This window comes from Conger conger, chromosome 14, assembly GCF_963514075.1.
Source record: "Conger conger chromosome 14, fConCon1.1, whole genome shotgun sequence".
NCBI lineage: Eukaryota > Metazoa > Chordata > Actinopteri > Anguilliformes > Congridae > Conger > Conger conger.
The window spans coordinates 27,330,485-27,353,899 of NC_083773.1; the positions used below are offsets into that span (position 1 = coordinate 27,330,485).

The window sequence follows — 23,415 nt, forward strand, 5'->3', positions numbered from 1 at the left end:
GGGGGTCATGTGATGTAACAGAGGTGGGACCTTTGTTTTGCAAGTGTTGAAAACTGATATGACAATGAAAATCAAGGTTGTTTTAGGCATTTAAATTATTTTATTTTGGCTGGAATTTTATTTTATATTGTGATTTATTTACGTTTTTATTTGTGTTCGCAATGCTTAAAGTTTGAACATGCCCGCTCATGTGTCTCCACATTGTTTCAATGGGGTTGCCGTATTGGTTAAATACTTTTAAAATATAGAAAGCTGGGAAATTTGTTGGAGATGAACAACAAACATCTGACTTTGCTTAAACTGACGTGTTGCAAGGAAACCTTTCTTGGCGAACGCCATTACTGGGCCAATTCCAGGGCCGACTTTGGCATTCCAGGGCCAATTTTCCCCCCTCCCCGTAGTCCCCCGTTACCTCCTTTAGCCATCGCTCACGTTCTTCCCGCTCGCTAGGTAGACAAACAGGTTAGAGACAGCCGGGCTACATAGACGACGCTAGCAGAACTGTCTGTGCTGCACTGTGAAAAGCATTGAGGCGATTGCATGCCCTGCCTTTGTCTGGATAGATGTGTTTAGAGAGCTGCATGCACTGTAGGGATCAAGGCCTTGTGTTGCATGTCCCTCCCTTTAGATGTGTGGATGTAGCTGCATTGGTTTTCTTGCTGCCCCTTTAAGAGTCCAGCTGCAGCATGCATGCGGTGCAGGTGCCTCCTTAGCTTTTTAGCGGGCTGTGTCTGTGCCCTTCCAATGCTGTGTAGAGATAGGGGGGGAAGGGATCTTGTGGTGTGATTTTTGGCCCTGGCCGTTGGTGTCACATTGTGAATGTTTCATTGAATGAAGGACTGGCAATAGTTGAAGGACCTGGTCTAACATGGTTTTATATGAACGAGGATGTATCTCTTTATCTGCCTTTGTTCAGCTAATTTATCGTATTTGTTATATTTATTTGTTGTATTTATTTATCTGTGCACACCGTAAGGACTGGAATGGAACAAATGATCATCCTTCCGGTTTGATGAGCTGAAATTACTGCATTTGGCTCGATATGCATGCTGCTCTGCTGAAAACTAAGGTAAAAGTTGAATAAAAGCACCCCAGTGCATCAAGTGTGAAAATGATTCAGAAAGTAGTGCTGGCCCTTTTTAGAATGTGGGGGTAGACGGTCCTCACACTGTTATCAAACCATGAAAAAACCTTTAAAAAAACAATGAGAGGGCATATGATGAACTTGATGTCTGTTTTACTTTGATTGTATTTGAACTGGGCACATGCATACCAATGATGAATATCTTATACATAAACATAGTGTCTACTGTGCACACAAGAGTGGCATTCCACTGATTTTGGCAACAGCCCAGTTGTGATGGAGTTTACCTTGTTAGTGTACACATTGACAAATTCAGCTAACCCACCTTCTGAAAATATGCATATGAGATATGTATTAAAACTAGCTAGTTTAGTGGTCTAATTTTTGTGGCCTTATACTAATAGTGTTGTATAACTGAGTTTTTTTTTATTTTTTATATATTATAAGTTTGCAAGTTGGACGAGGTTTGACCATTTTTACATGGGAGTTTATTGCTTTGAAATGCAATATCGTTTTTTGTTAACTTGTTTATTTACTTACCTGTTTCCTGTTTTAAAACTTTGTGTTTGTTCCTTAGTGCAAGACCATTCTGCAAAATGTTCATTTTCCAGCCATTAGACTCCTGTGTTTTTAAGAGTGTTGCTTGATTATTTTGGTCGTAGATTTGATGTTTTGGGTCAAAAACTTTGATGGATAGACTGTGTCTGTGGAAAAAATAACAAAGACCATTAAAGTGTACCGATGACAAATTACTCAGTAACGTAATGAAGACATAGTACTTGGTGATAAAGCATCTAGTCTCTGGAGTCACCGCTTGACCCTGCGACTGTAAAATATGATAATAAACTGATGTGTTGAAAAATAAACCTGTTTTCCTTATGACCTGTCCTGCGGCTGGGTGTAGCTTCTGTGGCAGGGTGTGGGGAGGTTTTAAAAAAGTCATTAATGACTTTTTCACTAATGAGGCCATATCTGTGTATCTGTTATTGATGCAGTGAGACGGCGGGGGGAACCCATGTCATGGAATGGACGGATACTTTCGCACTGTATGGGTGAAATGGCACCAGCTGGTGGAGAGAGAGTGAATATTAATAATATCACATACTTGTGTAGTCAAAATCGGCACTGCAACAGTCTGCTTATTCACTGTCCTCCCTGCTAACTGTTCTTTGCAAGTGAAAACCAACATTGCCTTACAGTAGGTTGGGGTTTCATCCTCTAGTTCATCAGTGGCCTGTCTTTATTTTCATGTGAAGCGCGGCAAAGAACTCGGATCCAACAAACCAGGTGGGGCAAAATGACTGTGTAATCGACTGCTTTTATTGGTCAGTGAAGTGCTGACTAACAATGAAAACTCTCGGAGTCGCAGGTCTGCTGTCAGCCCGCGATGAGGGTCCACAGACCTCACGGTTTGGTGAAACTACAATGTGCTGTCAATCACTGAATTCATTGAAACCAATGAAAATGGCTTGCTCTCTACCACAGAACAAAATAACTGGTTCAAACTAGTGAGTTTCATAAGGTAGCTCCGCCCATGTTTGTTGTAAAGCTGATCACTACTGTTTACACCAGGTGCCGACCCAGTTCATAGACAGCCACAGAATCCCCTGAGTTTTATTATTACTCGGCATTATATCCACCAATAAAATCACTTGATTAGTTCATTAACCTTGACACTTGTAAATTGGTGGCTGAATAACAGGCCCTGTCGGTTTGCAGGACCATGACTGGGTTCCCCTGGGCTACACATCCATCCCCAGATCATCACACGTGTTCAGGGTGCTTGATTCTGATCACAGCTCTTTCCATTCATGGGCCGGAGAAGCCAAAGTGCATAATGTATCTTTATGTATAGTTATTATCATAATCCATTCTTAATTGTAAGGATGGAGCAGTTGCTCTCGCAGGAGCTCAGAAGTACATCTCAAAATACTGATTTGACACGGTTCCTTATATATTAATATTCCCATTTCTTTAAGCATTCAAGCTAGTTTTCAGAGGTTTCTTTTCTTTGTCTTGACACTGCTCCAGCACCGCCTACGTGATTCTCACTCTGAAAAAGCATGCTTCCCTTATCTATTCAGAGCAAGGTCATAAGCCAGAGAACAAACCTGCAGAAAAACACAGCAGTCAGTTTTAGTGAAGTCCAAAGCTTTAATACAGCCATACAGGTACAAGCAAACAAAAGTCATGGTAATGATTTGACTAAAACAAATAAATACTTTGCTAAAGCAAACTATGTACCACAGTGGCTTATGAACACTACGGTCAATGAAGTGTTAATGCAACCCAACAAGTTAATTATTAGGACAGTAACTAAGGAGACACACATGTAAAGGATACTCTGTTTGAAATTTTGTCTCAAAGTCCACTCTTTTGTAACTTTTGTAACAAGCTAAATTCTTATAGAAAATCCAACATTATATACTATACTACGACAGCCGCTCCGATTTACCACTTAACGCTGTTCTTTCAAATGACATGTTTGTATTCATGACAGTATGACCGGCAGTTTCCCAAAGCTCAGATGTGCCCTTTACAGGCCTGAGCATGACACACACTCCCTTTCGTTTCTAGCGCGGATCCTGCCATGTACTGTATGGTGAGGCGCCAGCGTTGTCATAAGATGGCAAATACCACCCATCAAAAGGATCAAGTACCCAATTCCTGAAAAAACTGCTGTATTTTACCATTATCTGAGTTCCTTCCCGCAGAGGCATTAAAAATCACCCCAAATGTTCGTTCATGGTGGAAGAAATTGGAACATGTAGCATGCCCTAAAATGCACTAATGTTCATAAGCTTTGCGTAATCACAGCACAGTGATAGTTTACTAGCAAATAACAAACTAAACTGGTCGTTTCGTTTGATAATGGTATTTTAAAAGCGCTGTGGATGATTAATTGTTACACATTGTCGATTGTGGACCAATCAGCTGGCCCTGCTATTATGGCAGGGAACGTGGGAGGGAAAGCGTCAGAAACGTACAACAGTTTTTCTTTTACACAGTTGTTCAAGCAGTCAGAAGGAGATATATTTATGGAGGAGACCGTAGCAGCTGGATGTGCATCCCCAGCAGAAGGAAATACATCGCGGTAATCGTTTCAACAAGTTTGTTGATATAGCTACTGTAGCCAAATAACAGAAGCAATAACCTGCAACAAAAGTACCTGTACACATACTACTACTGGAAGGAAGGGTGGCCTATACATATTTTTTTTTAAACAAAGGAGGCCGTTGTCATTTGCAATTACTTTTACTATTAAGGATTGAAGTGACAGATCTAGTACAAGAGTTGCAATTGTGCCGGATCCAGAATGACGGGGTGTCCGAAGATGTTCGCCGTGTGCGTCCTGCTGGTTTGGTCCTTGCATCATCTCCACTCCCAGACACAAGAAGGTATGTTAGGCATACATTACTATATACGGTACATTTCGCTCCAAATTCTATATTTTAATTAGAAATGCAAACGAGCCCGAGGTTATGGGACGATTTCTCTGAAGGGTCTTACATAAGCTATCGTATGTAAAACTATATGTAACAATTTTAAAGTTTTATAAGTGCAGCATAAACAGACGTGCCAACCGACGTATACTTCATTGTTTTTGTGTGATGTGCCACCTCTGTGTCATAGCCTAGTACCATAAGCGCTTTATGTGGTGTGCTTTAGTGTTGTTTAAGATGTAGATGGTGACCGTGCAGTGGGTAGCACTGCCGCCTCACAGCAAGGAGGTCCTGGGTTCGAATCCCCGTCGGTCAGGGCCTCTCTGTGCGGAGTTTGCATGTTCTCCCCGTGTCTGCGTGGGTTTCCTCCGGGTACTCCGGTTTCCTCCCACAGTCCAAAGACATGCAGGTTAGGCTGATTGGAGAGTCTAAATTGCCCATAGGTATGAGTGTGTGAGTGAATGGTGTGTGTGCCCTGCGATGGACTGGCGACCTGTTCAGGGTGTATTCCTGCCTTTCGCCCAACTATCCTGCGACCCTGTTCAGGATAAGCGGGTTAGGATAATGAATGAATGGTGACTGCTCACCCTGGCGCAAACTGTCTTTTGGCATATATTTGCAAATGTTTATGCAGTAGTTATGTCGGTATGTATAGTTCATTCAGGCTTTCTGCAGCTTATAGCCCATAATATATATTAATATATTCTCATATTATAAGAGCGTCACCAACGAACCAAGCATTCCTATTTTTCTCTTGCATGCACTTAAGAATCAGTTGATGGTGTTTGTTGTAAACAGAATTTGACAGGCCTTCAGAAATATAAATATTCTAAATAAATCCAAAATGTCCTTCATTGCTTATAAAAAAAAAAAAACTCTGTTTGGGCAAAATAGAACATTTACGCTGAAGTTGAAATTATTTTAAAATGTCCAGAAAGTGCGCTGTCCCCTTAAATATCAAAGTCTGTCACTTTAGTCATCATTCATCAGTCAGAACATTTACAGATTTCTCAGACAGAACATTCATATCATATCATAGCATTAGTAGGCTGCTAAGGATTGGTACATCGAACAATCTGTGGTCAGTTGTCATGGTATTTTTTAAAATGAAACGCAGCTGGTTGAAGGCCTTTTCTTCCTCAGTGGCTTCGTGCCCTGGTACCCAGAATTCCCTGAGTCTGTCAGGGAGTTCAGAGGAGTGGTACAACGTCATGAAGGACATGTACAGCGGGTGCAAGATCGTCATGGGTAACCTGGAGATTACACACATGGAACATAGCCGCAACTTCTCCTTCCTGCAGGTATGTGGGAGTGGAGGAGGGGCACCAGTAATGCACCAATGGGATGGGTGAAGGACCAAGGGCCCACACAGATGGAAGATTCACAGCACTCACCCAAAGCAAATGGGCTCCCTGGTACTGGTCCTGGATCAGGGGTGGAAAATCTGGGTTCAGAAAGTAAATGTCCTCCTCAGTATTTTATTAGTCATCATTAGTCATCAGCCAGGAGGTAGACCTAATTGGTAAAATCAACTTGCTGAGTTCATGAGTGGAAGAAACATGTGGCAGGACTTTTACTTTCTGACTTTGTGAGCACCTTCACAAACCAAATCCGGTGACCACACATGGTGATGCATCGTAGTCTCAAGTTTAATGGGCAGTACTGTAGGTGGGTTCCGTCTGATTGATGGCTCCATGGGATCAATACAAAGAGGGACGTAGTCTACCACAGAACACTATTTGCCCCTGATTGGATAGCACTGTGTTTGTTTGTTTTGGCAGAACAGAACAATATGGCAGACCGTTTTTAAACTTTTCTTTTTCCTATTCCTCCTAAACTGTCCACTAAAATATGATTTAAAATGTGAAACTAAACATTTTTATTAATATTTTGTGACATTATACTGTGTGTAGACACTGCTCAATGACTAAAAAACAGTATACCACACTCACGACACAACATAGGCACTGACAACGCAATTCCAACCACAGGCAGTTGCAGTCTGACAAACGTCTCCTTCCTGTCTGCAGTCCATCCAGGAGGTGAAGGGCTACGTCCTGATCGCTGTGAACATGTTCTCCCGCCTACCCCTTGAGCAGCTGCGTGTGATCAGGGGCACCACGCTCTACAATGATCGCTATGCCTTGACCGTCATCGTCAACTGCCAGAAAGAGCATGGGCTTCGGGAGCTGGGCCTCACCCATCTGACTGGTGAGGAAGGGTAGAAGTCCATAAGTCATGCAGAACGGGCGGGGTTGGATGGGGAGTGTTGTAAGAATGACCCGTCTCACTGGTGAGGGAATAATAAAACCTGATAGACCACACGGATGTGAGGTCAGCGCTTGCATTTGGTTAGTAGTACAGTGTAAAATGAACCTGCTCACTTTACATTTTTTGGCCAACTAAGGTTACAAAATCAGTTCATAATAATCATTTGACCTGAATGTGACTGATGCATGCACCCTGAGGATCTAAAAATAATTTGTGCGATTTGCCAGGACACATGCACACATGTGTGTCTCCCTGTGTATGGGTGGTTCTGTGACTGGTGTATGTGTGTATGTTTGTCCTGCCACAGACATCCTGCAAGGTGGGGTTCAGATTGTACAAAACAGGTTCCTGAGGTACATTTCCCTGGTGAACTGGGCTGACATCATGAGGGACAGCTCTGCTGAGGTCAAGATCAATGACAACGGGGAGAGGGGTGAGTCAGAATCTGAAGGAGGGAGAGATTGAGGGAAGGACATGGAGCGAGGGAGGGAGGGAGGGAGGGGGTGATATGCTTGTGTGGAACAGGGGGAGAGTTTAGACAGGGGGCATAGTATGGGTTCAACAAGGGTTATTTTCATTTTTAAACAGTTGAGTCATGTAAAGTGATGTCATAGCATGACGTGAACTTATGTTGAGTTTAATGCTTGGGTGATATCATAGAGCAATCACCTGGATCGCTTTGTGATATATACAATCACTTCAGGGCGAGCAATGAAATATACAGTGAGCTCCATAAGTCTTGGGTCAACTACAATGTATATTTCCATGTCATTAATTTACTGTGCATGCAGTTAAAGTGCAGATTCTCACCTTTATGAAGGAGTATATTTATACATTTTGGTTTCACCATGTTGAAATTACTGCACTGTTTATACATAGTACCCCATTTCAGGTCGGGATAATGTTTTGGACAAATGGCCTCACAAGCCTTCAATTAGTTCCTTAGTGGAGGTATAAGCGAGCTTTCAGGGTCTAGTATTGATTCTAGGCTTTTGATGGTCTTTGGAGTCCATCAAATAATTTTTGTTATTGCTGTCTTGTCAACATGAGGACCAGAGTTGTGCTAATGGAAGCCAAGGAAGCCATTATGCAACTGGGAAATAAGAAAAAAAAATCTGTCAGAAAAGGGACATAAAAACAGCCTGAGACATACAGTAGTACAAACAAGAGCCTTACCCAAATAAACTGAGCTGCACTGGTGGTGTTTTTTCCGATGCAATTGTTTCCTGTGTCTCAGGAATGTGTGATGAGTCCTGCGGGGGGTTCTGCTGGGGACCAGGTGAAGAGGACTGCCAGATCTGTGAGTCTACCATCTCCCTCCTCTCCGTGGTACCTCTCCTCTTCTTCTTTTGTCTGTAATCTCTCTCACCCCCCCACTGCCTTTGGTTCCTCCCCCTCTGTGTTTCCGTAGTGACCAAGACGGTGTGCGCACCACAGTGCAACGGCCGCTGCTTTGGCACCAGCCCCAGCGAGTGTTGCCATAGTGAGTGTGTGGGGGGCTGCACCGGTGCGCAGGACACAGACTGTTTCGTGAGTCTTTTTTTTGGGGGAAATTGCCTTTTTGAGTGGAATTCATAGACCTCAGCAGAGGGAGATATTATTTCCAGTGCTACCGAAAGCTGGCCCCTTGATACACACACTACACTGTGGTTTAAAGTTTGCTTTCAAATTAGATAGAACACAGATGACCTGTGTCTTGAAGAGCCACAGGGTTAGCTGGCTTTTATTGTTGCTCAGCACTGAATTGATCTGCTAAAGCAGTTTCTGCACAGTAAACTCACCTCACCTGGTTTGATTCTGAAAGGGTTGCCTTGGCTCTTTGATCTTTCAGTGTTCTCATTGTTCGTGAAAATATTAGTAAAAGTTCTGACTCTGTGTGTGTATGTGTCTGTGTCTGTATGTGTGTGTGTGTGTGTGTGTATTAATCTGCTTGTGTCTGTCTGTCTGTGTGTGTCTGTGTGTTTGAGTGTCTTTGCAGGCTTGCAGTAAATTCAATGACTCAGGGGCTTGCGTCCCACAGTGCCCTTCGGCCTTCATCTATAACAAACACACATTCCAACTGGAGCACAATCCCAGTGCCAAGTACCAGTACGGCTCTATCTGTGTGTCTCAGTGTCCCTGTGAGTATTGAATCTCTCTGTGGGTCTGTCTCTCAGTGCCTCTGTCTCTGTGACTCTGTGAGTCATTGTCAGGAATCAGAACACTGAACCCAAGAGCAAGACCACAGAAGTTAACGTTAAAGTCTTTATTAACTTCAGCACAGGTCAGACAGGCACGGGTCAATATACAGTAGTGACAGAGAAAATGAGAGTCCAGGCAAAGGGTCAGTACACAAGCAAACCAGTTCAGCAGGGATAATCCAGTACATGGTCGATTTCACAAGCAAAGTGTCAGGTTCTGTGTTTTTCATTGTCTATGTTTTGTCTTAAGTTGTTAGCGTTTCCATGTATTGTTACCCTCTATGCTTTCCGTAGTCTGCCTGTCTCCCCATTCTTTTCAGAATGGTTTATCCGAGTCTATGCTGGACCGTAGACCTGGCGATCCGAGTGGACACTCGGCTGAGGGAACAACGCACAACCAGGCGACCCTGGGAACCTCACCCTCTTCCACCGCCTCAGAGCCCTCATCTCCAATGCCAGGTCTCTCAGGAACCTTAATTTCCTGAACCTGAACCCATGCAGATTGGACCGCGCACCTCACCACCATGGAAAGGGAGATATAGGTGAAGTTGCATCTCTGCCTGTATGGCATCCAGACCTGCTTGTTAAAAGACCACGCCCGTCAGAGGGGGTCCGACTCCGGAGCCGATGCCAACCTGATCTGCCCCACTCTGGTCCATCGCCTGGGAGTTCTGACATCCACCCTCTCCCAGGTCCTCCGCACCAATGCCATCACTGGCGCACCCCTGGCTGCAGTCAACACGATCACCTCCCCAGTTCGGCTGCAGATCTCAGGAAACCACCAGGAGGATGTAATGTTCTACGTTATGGATTCTCCCCTGGTCCCGGGGGTTTTGGGCAGACCGCGGCTACTCCAGCACAACCCACAAGTCGACTGGATCTGGGGAACCACCACGGGCTGGAGCCCCAACTGTTACCAGTCCTGCCTTCAGTCTGCATCCAACCAGCCTAAGTCCACCCCTGACACTCCCAAGACACCACCTGACCTGTCCTCCATTCCTCCTGTCTGCCACGACGTGGGACAAGTCTTCAGCAAGTACCGAGGCTACTCAATGCCTCCTCATTGGTCCTACAACTGCACCATAGAACTGCACCCCGGCACCACTCCACCGAGAGGTTGTCTCTTCTCCCTCTCCATCCCAGAGACTCTCTCCATTGGGGACTTCTACAAGACACTACGACCCTGCATTGACTACCATGGACTCATTTACATGGTACCACTCATCTTCTCTGCCTTTTTGTCACTACACATGTGTTAATTCTTCACCAAGCTGGATCTCTGCAATGCTTACCACCTAGTCCACATCCGCGAGGGTGACGAGTGGAAGACAGCTTTCAATCCCCCGAGCGGCCACTATGAGTAACTTGTGATGCCGTTTGGGCTCTCCAACGTGCCAGCCGTCTTCCAAAACCTCATCAATGATGCTCTCCGAGACATGAACAACCGCTTTGTCTTTGTTTACCTGGATGATATCCTCATCTTCTCTGCTCCGCCAAGTGCTCCGTCGCCTGCTGGAGAACCGTCACCTTCTGCTGGAAACCCGCTGCCAACTCTGCCTTCAGGGAACTGAAAAAGCACTTCTCCTCAATTCACCCTACACCCTACACACCCTGGAGGTGGACGCCTCCGACACAGGGGTTGGAGCAGTCCTGTCCCAATGGTCCTCCAACAACAAGGTCCACCTTGTGCCTTCTTCTCTCACCACCTCTCACCCACGGAGAGAAACTACAGCATCGGCGACTGGGAACTCCTGGCAGTGAAGTTGGTGTTTGAAGAGTGGTGTCATCTGTTGGAGGGGACCAGCCACCATTTCCCACTTACATGGCCTTCCCCTGGAGGTCACCTCGGACCAAGGCCCTCAGTTCTCCAGTCAATTTTGGAAACCCTTCTGCATGCTCATTGGCACCAAGGCCCAACTCTCCTCCAGCTTCCACCCACAGACCAAACAGGCAGACGGAGCTTCTCAATCAGGAACTGGACAAGACCCTCCGTTGCATGGTGGAGAAATCTAAAGCCTCCTGGGTGGCTAGCCTTCCTTGGATCGAGTACTCGTACAACTTGTTACCCGTGTCCTCCACTGGATTATCTCCATTTGCCTGTTACCTAGGCTACCAATATCCTGTCTGCCTGGAGGAGGAGAGGGAGTGGAGGTGCTTAGCTCCTCATTTGGCGGGCCCATCTAACCTGGAAAAGGACCCAAACGATGCTTCTCAAGAGCGTCTCTGAAATAAGGAGTTTCACCCACCGCCGCCGGCGCCCTGCCCCACGCTACACTGTCGGCCAGAAAGTCTGTGGGTGGAAGCTGGACCAAGGTGGCCTCCAGGGGAAGGCCATGTAAGCAGAAAACGGTGGTTGGTCCAGATGACAAATGGAGTGGTGGCCCCCTCCAACAGATGACGCCACTCTTCAAATGCTAACTTCACTGCCAGGAGTTCCCGGTCCACCTCCAGGGAGACAGGATTTTGGTAGCCCAGGCAACAGGCAAATGGAGATAATCCAGTGGAGGAGACAGGTAACGAGTTGTACAAGTACTCGATCCAAGGAAGGCTATCCACCCAGGAGGCTGTAGATTTCTCCACCATGCAACGGAGCATCTCTCAGGTTCCTGATTGAGACATCTGGAGAATCCACCCCTTTCTGACCCCCTACTCGACCGAGCTAAGCGATGGTTTTGTCCTGCCTGGACTACTGGCTGGCCTCCCAGCGTCTGCCATCAGACCCCTCCAAGAATGCAGCAGCTTGTCTGGTCTTCAACCTTCCCAAACACTTGCATGTCACCCCCTGCTTACTTCCCTCCACTGGCTGCCTGTCATGGCTTGCATCAAATTCAAAACATTGGTGCCCCTTCTCTATCACCTGTGTTCTGACCCCCTCTGCAGTCAGACTTTGCCTCCCACCTCCCCTACATCACATCCATCCAGTGTTCCATGTCTCACAGGTGAAACCTGTAGTCATGTCCCCACTGCCCCATGGCAGGGGATGACAGTTCTTAGTGGAGTGGGAGGGGTATGGTCCCGAGGAGAACTCTTGGGTACCCAAACTCCTCATACTGGACCCCTCCCTGATCACAGACTTCTTTCTTGCACACCCAGAAATGGGCACCAGGTTCCCCAATCAGATGTAGAAACAATCAGGAAGTGGGAGACAGGTCAAACGAATGACAGGGAATGAATGAACTGACAGACTATGGTGAGCACAGAGGGTAACAAAACACAGAAACACTAAACACTTTGAGACAACGAAAAAAGGCAGAACCTGACACTCATCCTGTCTCGTGACCCTGTGAATACTCATCCTGTCTCTGTCTCTCTGTGAATACTCAACCTGTCTCTGTGACCCTGTGAGTACTCATCCTGTCTCTGTGACCCTGTGAGTCTAATAAAATAGGTAATGCACATGTGTTTAAGCATTGTGAACGCTCAGTGAATTGCAGTGGTGTGACTTCTCTGTCTCTTGCAGCCAACATTGTGGTGGACGACAGATCCTGCCTAAGCGATTGTCCGCCAGACAAGCAGGAGGTGGACATGAACGGGGTGAAGCAGTGTAAGCGCTGTGAAGGGCTATGTCCCAAAGGTACCTCAAAAACTCCACCTATACACTCTCTGAACATAAGCCGCAGTTCTTAACATTAATATAATAATAGTTCTTATAGAGCTTTAATTATTACTGGTGGGAGGGATAGGTGGAAGAGGGCTGTGCTTTTAGACATTTTTCAGCAGAAGAAGCCCCTTCATGACACCCACACTGACTGAGGATACTGAGGTGGTTCGGGCTTATGGTGGGACGGATCTCACTTCTTAGTCATGGCACTAACATTAGTGTGGGTGTGGCATGTCTGGCTGGACTCCTCACCCAGCTGGATCTGGTGGATGCATGGAGGGTTAAGCATCTAGCAGCTAGGCGGTACAGCTGGGTTGGAGTGACCGATAATACTGTAAGTCCAGCCAGACTGGATAGAACGTGTATGTCTCAGGGTTTTAGTGTTAGGCTTATCTTCTATCTATTCTGTTATATTTACAGACCATCACCTTGTAACACCAGCCTCTCTCTCACTCTCTCTTCCTCCAGTTTGTCTGGGCACTCACACCCTTCACAGACAGACGGTAGACTCCACAAACATTGACAGCTTCATCAACTGCACAAAGATTCGGGGCAGCCTGTACTTTCTGAACAATGGGATTTTTGGGTGAGTGTCAACCAATCAGAGAGAAGAATAGTGTGGTGTGTTGGCAGGGTCTCAGGGTGAGTCCTAACCAATCAGGCAGGGAAGTGGGGGACGAATTTGCATATATATTGGGTCCTTAGCATGGACTCCGCTCATCTTTCCTGTCTTGATGATTCCACAGTGACCTATATCGCAACATCTCTGCGCTTGAACCAGAGAAACTGAACTACTTCCGAACTGTCCGAGAGATTACAGGTGTGTTGAGTATGTGTATGTTGTTTGTACATAGCTATGTAATAGTATTTACATGTGAAAGGATTGTGCATTTTCTGTTTTCTGCATTTTCTGGTTTGAGGCTGTTTTTTTCCCTCTAAAACACTGGTATTTACCAACTTTTGCCAATAGATGAACTTGCTGGATTTCCTTGTGAGACAAGGCTTCAGCATAACACTCAAATTTTTATCACGCACCAAATATTTTGCAACAAGAAACAAGCAGTCTTACAGATAAACATGTAAAGTAAATAAATACAAGTAGAATTAACTTAAAGATTATAATTAATTTCCCTGATACAGACCTAACAAAAACAGCCTAAATAAAGTGGCGTCAGTGTTGCAAAAATGTAACATAAATGTGAAATAAACAAATGAAAACAAGAAGTTGTTTATGTATGGCAGTGCAAAATTATTATTGCACAATATACCTACAATCTAACACTGGTGAAGGCTCGTGTACTGTAAGTCACTGGCTCAACCAAACATGGTGACAAGCCCTGTGTGTGTATGTGTGTGTGTGTGTGTTTATGTTGGGCATGTGTATGTTGTGTCTAGATAGTTGAATATTTACATCAGTATCTGTGTGCATGGCTTTGTAGATGTTATTAACTTTCATGTGTCTGGCTGCTAGGCATCCTGAGCATCCATTCCTGGCCCAGAGAACTGGCCAACCTGTCTGTGTTCTCCAGCCTGACCACCATACATGGCAGAACCCTGTACAGGTAAATGCATAACCTGCACTCCCCCTCCCCCAACCCCTGCAGGTTTGCCTGCCTGCAACATCCATCTTTGTAGGCCTCTCCAGTCTGTGTTGACTGTCTATTACCTCCCCATCTCCTTGTTTAATAGCATTATAAAATAAAACATACTTCACTTTTCCAATTTTTATTTATCAACTGGTTCTAAGACATAGCAATCATTGACCATCTGCTTTGATTATAAAGTATGTGCTGGTATAGTGGTGTTTGGGATATATCTTTGAATTTTCAATCACATCTGATTGTTGTGCTTTTTATGTTTCGTAAAAATGTTTACGAAATTTAACTTAATGTATTGATTTGAAGTTTTTTCATTTGATCTTTCTTTTGTCCATCTGTGCTCTACCTGCTCCAAATCTTTCCCCCCTTACTCATCTTACCAATCCCTCCTCACTTCCTTGCTTCCTCCTTAACATTCACAAACTCCTCACCAATCACAATCTGCTGCTTGCTTCTCTCCCTTTGCTGCAAACTTGGACTTCACCCCCATCTGCACCTCTCCGTACCTCACAACCCCCTCCCCACACTGCTCAATCTATCCCTTCCCCTCTTACCTCGTCCCCTTTCCTGCCTCTCAGGGGCTATTCTCTCATGGTGATGACGGTGCCCTCACTCACCTCCCTGGGACTGCGCTCGCTGAAGGAGATCAGCGACGGCAGCGTCTACATCAGCAGGAACAAGAAGCTGTGTTACCACCACACCGTCAACTGGACCCAGCTGTTCACCGGGGGCCGCACACAGCAGCGACACCAGGACACCAGGGGCATCAAGAAGAACCGGCCAGAGAGCGAGTGCAGTGAGTCGTTATGCATACTTGTGTGTTGCGCATTTGTGAATGTGCTTGGGTACCCCAGGAAGGTATCTTTATTTGTCATCAGACTTGCAAACTGATATTTGCCACAGTGTGGAACTGTATGTGACTTGCACTTTGGCATATTGACCTTCTTTCTGTTTTGGGGTGTGTGCAGTTGCAGAAGGACATATTTGTGATCCCCTGTGCTCAGCCTCTGGGTGCTGGGGCCCGGGGCCCGATCAGTGCCTGTCCTGCAGGAACTACAGCCGAGAGGGAACCTGCGTCACTAACGACGAACCAATGCAACTTATCAGTCTCAGGGTCAGTCTGTGGTTCTGTTTAATGGGACACTTGGTCAGTCTGTAGTTCTGTTTAATGGGACACTTGGATCAGTCTGTGGTTCTGTGGTTCTGAGATAATGCTTGGGTCAGTCTGTTCTGAGCACTTCATCACTACTTATTGCTAACAGAACCCTTTAATCTGATAGTGTTTAGTGTTACGATTGACCACAGTATTTGAGTTGTTAAACAAGGCCCCCATCCAACTCCTTCTATTTTTGTAGGGTCCTGTAGGTTTTCACTCCAGCCCGAGCAAAGCACACCTCATCAACAGCTAGATATATCATTGAGATGCTAATTAGTAGAACCAGGTGTACCAAATGAATCCTGCAGGACAGTAGAGCTCCAGGAAGGGTAGAGCAGCCCTGATGTAGCAAGAGCATGAGGGTCAAATGGACCTCCCTTTTCTCTCTGTATTTGTGTGATATGAATATGATCACCTGACCCCCTGCCCCCGTTTCTGTGTCCACCCCCAGGGAACCACATGAGTTTTCGGGGCCAAAAAGGGAGTGTCTGTCGCCCTGAGTGTCAGGTCCAGGAGGGGAAGCTGACTGTCCTCTGACTGGCTCTTTGTCCATCCCGAATACCATGATGCCATCATCCAGTATTACGCTCTTTTTTGGTGTCCAATAACCAATAACCAACTGTAATTGACCATCATGTTATGGGGAAGAGCCAATTGGAATGGATTGTGTTGAATATCAATTGAATAAACCAGTGATTTTGCTCTTTGCGACTTGAAGGTTGTATTCATCTGTTTCAGTCATTACATTACATTACATTGCATTAGTGGCATTTGGCAGACGCTCTTATCCAGAGCGACGTACAGCAAAGTGCATACCCATACCAGGGATAAGTGTGCTGAAAGACCCTAGAGGGAAGTACAATTTCAACTGCTACCTGCACAACAAAGATAAGGACCAGGGCCTATTTGATCATCAGAATAAATAAATAAAAAATCATCGTAGTACCGCAACACACAAATGCATGAACAATGTATGAACCGCTTACCTAGCCAAACAATGCTTACCTAGCCAAATAAGAATATCCTAATACACAACTAAATATCACAGGTAAAGACAACAATTAAGGTTTACAGGGAGGTAGGGAAGGACAGGGAAAGGTGTAGCTTGAAGAGGTGCATCTTCAGTCTGCGCTTGAAGATGCCAAGAGGTTCTGCTGTTCTGACCTCAACGGGGAGTTTGTTCCACCACCGTGGAGCCAGAACAGAAAGTAGTCGTGAACAGGAGGTGGAAGTTCAGAGAGGGGGAGGTGCCAAGCAGCCTGTGGTGGCCAAACGAAGAGGTCTGGCAGGGGTGTAGGGTCTAATGATTTTTTGGAGGTAAGTTGGAGCTGACCCCTTAACTGATTGGAAGGCTAGCACCAATGTTTTGAATTTGATGCGAGCCATGACAGGCAGCCAGTGGAGGGAAGTAAGCAGGGGGGTGACATGCGAGTGTTTGGGAAGGTTGAAGACCAGACTGCTGCATTCTGGATAAGTTGGAGGGGTCTGATGGCAGACACTGGGAGGCCAGCCAAGAGGGAGTTGCAGTAGTCCAGGTAGGACAAAACCATTGCTTGGACCAGGAGCTGGGTCGAGTAGGGGGTGAGAAAGGGGCGGATTCTCTGGATGTTGTATAGGAAGAACCTGCATGACTGGGACACTGCCACAATGTTCTCAGAGAGGGACAGTCTGCTGTCCATCACCACGCCGAGGTTCCTTGCACAGGGTGATGGCATCAAGGAGGTATGCCCTAGGGAAATGGAGAGATCCAGATGGTGAGAGGTAATAGCAGGAATGAATATCATTTCAGTCTTGCCTGGGTTGAGCTTTAGATGGTGGTTGTCCATCCAGCTCTGGATGTCGCTCAGGCAAGCAGAGATACAGGCTGAAAACTGTGTCAGATGGTGGGAATGAGATGAAGAGTTGGGTATCGTCTGCATAGCAGTGGTAGGAAAGACCATGTGCAGTGATAACAGGGCCAAGAGAACGAGTGTAAAGAGAGAAAAGAAGCAGCGGGCCAAGGACTGAGCCCTGGGGAACTCCTGTGGCAAGGGGCCGAGGTGTTGATACCGTACCAGCCCAGGAAACCTGGAAGGAGCGACCAGGGAGGTAGGACTTGATCCAGTTCAAGGCTGTGCCACAGATCCCCGTTGCTGACAGGGATGACAGGAGGATGGAGTGATCCACAGTGTCAAAGGCAGCAGAGAGATCTGGGGGCAACATGGCTCAGGCAGTAAGAGCAGTTGTCTGGCAGTCGGAGGGTTGCCGGTTCGATCCCCCGCCCGGGCTGTGTCGAAGCATCCCTGAGCAAGACACCCAACCCCCAAATGCTCCTAACGAGCTGGTCGGGGCCTTGCATGGCAGCCAATCGCCGTCAGAGTGTGAGTGTGAGTGTGTGTATGAATGGGTGAATGAGAAGCATCAATTGTCCACGCTTTGGATAAAGGCGCTATATAAATGCCTAGCAGGTTGTTTTTAGAAAAGAAAGAAGAAAGTTGATTAGAAGCAGCTTGTTTGACTGTTTTCGATAGAAAAGGAAGAAGAGATACCGGCCGGTAGTTCTGGATGATGGAGGTGTCCAGGGTAGGCTTTTTTAGCAGCGGGGTGATGTGGGCCCTCTTAGAGGACAATGGAAAACAGCCAGAAGACAGGGAGGAGTTGACAAGGGAGGTGACAAATGGGAGAATGTCAGGTGTGATAGTCTGGAGGAGAGAAGAGGGGAGAGGGTCAAGGGCACAGGTTGTAGGGCGGTGGGAGAGAGTTGAGAAACATCACAGTCTGTAAGGGGAGAGAAAGTAGAAAAGGAAGGGATGGGCCTAGAGGGGGGCAGGGGCACAGAGTTGCAAAGGTTCTGTGGATGTCTGAGACCTTCTCATCCAAAAAGTCTGCAAAGTCATCAGCAGCGAAGGAGGACTGAGGTGGAGGAGGCGGTGCGCTGAGGAGAGAGGAGAAAATAGAGAATGATTTCTGGCGGTTAGAAGTGGAGTTGTGAATTTGCGTTTGATAGGATTTTACTTTGGTGGCAGTGACAGCAGAAGAGAATGCCGCCAGGAGAGACTGGTAGGTTGTGAGGTCTAATGGGTCTCTGGATTTTCCTCACTTCCTCCCCACTGTGCGGATGGCCCTGGAGGTGCGTAGGGTGTCAGATATCCAAGGACTGGGAGGGGACGTGCGAGGTGGCTTTGAGACAAGGGGACAGAGAGAGTCAAAGGCAGAGGAGAGAGATGAAATGAAGGTCACAGACGCAGCGTCAGTGGAGAGTTTGGAGAAGGATTCGAGAGGGGGGAGAGAGGCAGTGACAGAGGTGGCAAAGGAAGAGGCTGAGAGGGAGTGGAGGTTATAGTAGGCTGAGGAAATGCGGGTGGGGGGGAGGATGGGGAGAAAGAGGGAGGGAGAATGAGATGAAGTGGTGATCAGATGTATGCAGAGAGGTAACCGTGAAGTTGAAGCATGAGCAGTTCCTTATGAAGACAAGGTCTAGGACATTGCCTGCCTTATGGGTTGGAGGAGAGTGTCGCAGAGAGAGGTCAAAGGAGTGGAGTAGTGGTAGGAAGGCAGCAGCCTGGGAGGCTTCAAGGTGGATGTTGAAGTCTCTGAGGAGAATCAGTGGGGTGCCATCCTCAGGGAAGGAGCTGAGAAGGGTGACCCAACAGTTGTGGTCACCATATTAATGACCAATTGATGGCTGCTTACCGGGGTCGACAGCAGACCATGCTGAGCTAACATTACTTCTGTGTAAACATATGAACACAAATGGACATTTCCAGTGGTTGTGAAACATATAATTTGCCTCTCTAACATTTTACCCCCTTTCAATTGGGATGGGACAGGGGCCAGTTTCTTATGGCCAATTCGGGAGAGCATGAGGCCCTCTCCCTGGTGATGTCTTTAATGGTGATATTCTGCAATAGGAAGCTTTGGGGCAGGCTTCTCAGCATGACTGGTCCGCAAGCTGATCCCAGGTAGATCTGTGATCCTCAACCAGCTCAGTCATCTTGGCCAAACAGCTGACGCACCCCAGCTGCCTTTTTGCCTTTATATGGAAGTGGCCACAGAAGCTGATCTATGACGACCTGTTCCGTCACAGACTCTGCGGTCGCACCAGGCGCACAGGGACATCCGTGGCCAATCCTGAGCAGGCCATAAGGTTGCTCACAAATCGAACCCCCGTGCTGCATAGCCCAGGTACGCTGAGCGGCCCCGCCAGGATTGACCCCTAACTCAGGATCTCGGCCTTCAACAGTGACTGATCTTCTGCTTCTCGGGTAGGGGATGGTGCGCCTTTAAAGCTGGTCTGCTGGGGAAAGGCACTAGGATGCTGGACCACTGCTCAGGTTCACATCTCAACTCAAAAAAGGCATCTATGTCTATAGGTACCAGCCATCTTATTCAGTCCTGAGCTCTGTGAAAATGAGATGGCAGGGGAACCTGGGCAGCAGCCTCCTCCTGCCGGATCCACTGGTCCTGTGCCTCGGTGTTCAGTTGAAGTATCTGAATGACATTGAGGTGGGTCTGCTGCTGGCTGGCATGGAGGGTCATCATATGGATGTTCCTCCATGTCTTCAGCCTCACATCCTGGTATGAAGTGATAGGTAGGAGAAAAAGAGAAAACATTTTAAAGGTTAGTTGGGGTTCCATGTCTTTTTTTCTGCTTAAGGAGTGTCTTGCAGCATTGCTTGCATTCTCCACCATATGTCACTCAGTTAAGGGAGGTAGGTGTGACAGATAGGGTTCACCTACAAGTACACTCAGGAGACACAATGTTGCCGATTAGAACAAGGCTTTTATCCAGCAGAATTTTAACCCGACATAGGCTAATTTATATTTTTCAATATGGAAAAAAAGACAAAAACCCCAGCAAATAGGAACCAAAAGGATAAGAATTTAAGAGGATAAGAATAAGTCAGTTCTTTAAAGGTTAGGTTATGGCCAGGGTCTGGAGATGGGTGGTAACGGCTCTGGAGGCAAGGCCTGGGCCAGTCGTCTCACCACAGCGCCTCGGCCACTGAAGAATTAGTTTGGACAGAATCTGTTGTCGGAAAGAACAAGTCAAGTCTCCAAGTCAAGTCTACTTTCTTTATAAAGAACATTTATAAACAACTGACATTGGCCAAAGTGCTGTACATCTTCAATAAATAAAAACAGATAAATGCAGTGACATAGACGAGAGAGAGGCATTGGGAATGGACGATTACTTTGCACTGTATGGGTGAAATTGCACCACCTGGTGGAGAGAAAGTGTATATTAATAATATCAGATACTTGTGTGGTCAACATCTGCACTGCAACAGCCTGCTTATTCACTGTCCTCGCTGCTAACTGTTCTTTGCATAGTGAGAATAAGATTGTGGTTTCATCCTCTAGTATGGGTGGCCTGCCTTTATTTTGATTGGCAACCAAGTCGGATCCAATAAACCAGGTGGGATGAAATTACTATGTAAACTGTTTTCATTGGTTAGTGAAGTGCTGACTAACAATGAAAAACAGACTCTCTCGGAGCAGTTTTGGGGATCCTTCTCTACCATATGAACTCCCTGTAAACCCACTTGGAAGTATAAAGAGGGAGTGGCAGAGAAGGCAGGCAGGTGTTCACAGTGCTCTGTATGAATAGGTGTCAGGAATGTGTGCTTGAGGTGTAAGCTTCTTTTGGAAAGGAACAAGGAAGTATGTCTTTCACATTCTCTGTCTAAAACGTTTCTAGGTCTTCATGTAGAGAAAGGAACAGGCTGTCCTTCCTTCTTTCATAACGCCTTCCAGCAGCGTTCGGTGAGTCGGACAAAATCTAGTGATGTCACTGTGACTACAGGACATCGCTGGGTCTCTCAGTACACAGCTGTATTCAAGAGCACCAAATGTTACCTGAATGTTTTAAAGCCTATATGGGAATGGACTGAACATCTGGATGCAGAACACTGCAGTTATTGTGACTGATACGGCGACCTTTATATCGACTAGCCTAGCTGAGCCAACACAGTAACCCATGACACACTCACCAAATGTCTTCTGAGGAGTGGTGCAGACACCTGCAGGGGGGGAGGGGGGTCTGGGTGCCTGAGCACCTGCCCTTTTTGCCCCAAATGCCTGATGTGCACCTTTTATTTATTAATTCATGAAAATAATAAAGATTATGTGCAATAACTAGGTTGTAAAACACTCTTTCTAAGGTGTGCCCTTTCCTCAACTTGAGCACCTGCCCCTCAAAAGGCCCTGGAATGTTACAAAACAGACCACACAGAGTGAACTTGACAAAATGCTCAAAACATAACAGAACGATAAGTCTGTTGAATAAGTCAATTGACAACTAGTGATGAGGGTTTATGGACCTTATGGACTGGTGGAATAACAATGTGCTGTCAATCACTGAATCTTTGAACCAATTGAAATGTTTTTCTCTCTTCCACAGACCAAAATAACTGGTTCAAACTCGTGAGTTGCATGTGGAAGCTCTCCCCATATTTGTTGTTGTAAAACCTCATTCTCTGATCACTGCTGTCTATACCTGGCATGGCCGACCCTGTTCATGGCCATTTGTTTTTGCTATTACTCCACACAACATCCAGCAGGGCATATCTGACAACCAGAGACATCTACCTTCCCCCCCCGATGCAACCAGCATGTTGGTCACAGTGGGAATCGGGGAGGAATGTTCCGATAATTATGGTGTGATGAAGTGGGTCCAACATAGCATTCATCTTTATATGCTGCACACAATGTCATAAGTGTTGCCACAGACGGCTTATAACAGCTGACATAAGGTGGCCTGATGAGTGTTATGAGGCATAGAACTACACCAGCTGTCATAAGGCAAATTCCTTGAAATGCATAAGCCTGCATTTAATGCCGTTAATATCATTAAAAACAGCTAAGTAAAGCTACTGACAAAAAGCTGCATGTCCCATTTCATGAGAAAAACAATAAAACATTGGTGACCGAAAGCAATATTCTTCATCATGAGAAAACCCTAAGCTAGATATCATATGGTTAGAAACCAGATTTTGCTGTGTGGTCATAGAATTATGAATAATGTGACCATATAAATTATCACCAAAAAGAAATAGTCTTTCCCCCACCCTCCCTAACTAACAACTACTAACCTGCAAACAGCTACTTAACCATTAAGAAGATAAGCTATGGGCACACAGTTATGCTCACTAATATCAGGATATATTAAAGATCAGTACTCCAGTTCAATATACAACTGCTACTTTTTCCAATAATAATATACTGTCTTCCCCATATTTTCCACAAGAGGTCGCTATATATCCTCTGTTTGTTTGTTTATGAACCCATTCTAAAATTTGTTACCATTGACAATTAAATAAATGATTACAAAAAAGCATATTTACAAGCACAACATTTTCTGTCAATATTCCTATATCACTGCAGTAAAGAAATGGCATGCATCTCACTAAACACATAACAAGGTAGGTACATGAAGATTTTTCTATTTTTCAGTGTTTATTTACTACTGAGTAAGTAGCTATAGCGCTGGTTTTCTACCCGGTATCCTGCATATAAACCCTGTTTTGCTGTAGAGCAGGATGACATTCTTTTAATTCCCTTTCAGAGCACTGACTGTTGTCAACAACTTAAACAATGCCACACCTCTTGTTCCCAAAAGGAGAAAGAAGTGTGGACTTGACCTGCCTACATGTCAGTCTCAAAGTGAATAGAAACAAACAACGATATGAGTGTAAACACATTTTCAGACTGGCCAGGTGCCAGATCAGAGTTACTCATTTATCACATTTTTTTTATGTGATAAATGAATGTATTTGCTGCTGAACCCAAGGCTCTCGCTCACCCTTTCCCTCCTACTTGTCTATATAACTAAAACAGATGGGGGTTTGTTCATTAACAATTTCAGCATTATTTATTTTCGATTCTATATTCATTATTTATTTCTACAATTGCTCAGTACATTCATTTTAGTAAGCTATTATTAATGTTCCTCTGATGAAAATGGGCTGTTTGGAAAAACAATGCTGGCAAGAGTATTTGCTGTAATTACGTTGAGAAAAACAAAATTCCACCTGCTGCGTTTTCTGGGTCAGGTCATCTGTTCTCTGCACATACCAAGGTGTACCGTGTGAGCGGTTATCA

The 23,415-nt window shown here is 45.7% G+C and overlaps 1 protein-coding gene across 1 annotated transcript; it reads left to right on the plus strand.

Moving 5' to 3' along the window:
• Positions 1-4,019: 4,019 nt before the first annotated feature.
• Positions 4,020-16,050, plus strand: LOC133109508 (receptor tyrosine-protein kinase erbB-3-like). Its single transcript, XM_061218832.1, has 14 exons — positions 4,020-4,482; positions 5,671-5,828; positions 6,558-6,738; positions 7,106-7,231; positions 8,036-8,098; positions 8,210-8,328; positions 8,777-8,918; positions 12,439-12,552; positions 13,048-13,165; positions 13,326-13,399; positions 14,051-14,141; positions 14,756-14,973; positions 15,146-15,291; positions 15,785-16,050. The coding sequence occupies exons 1-14, from the start codon at positions 4,401-4,403 to the stop codon at positions 15,794-15,796; spliced, it is 1,644 nt and encodes a 547-aa protein (XP_061074816.1). The 5' UTR covers positions 4,020-4,400; the 3' UTR covers positions 15,797-16,050.
• Positions 16,051-23,415: the final 7,365 nt, after the last annotated feature.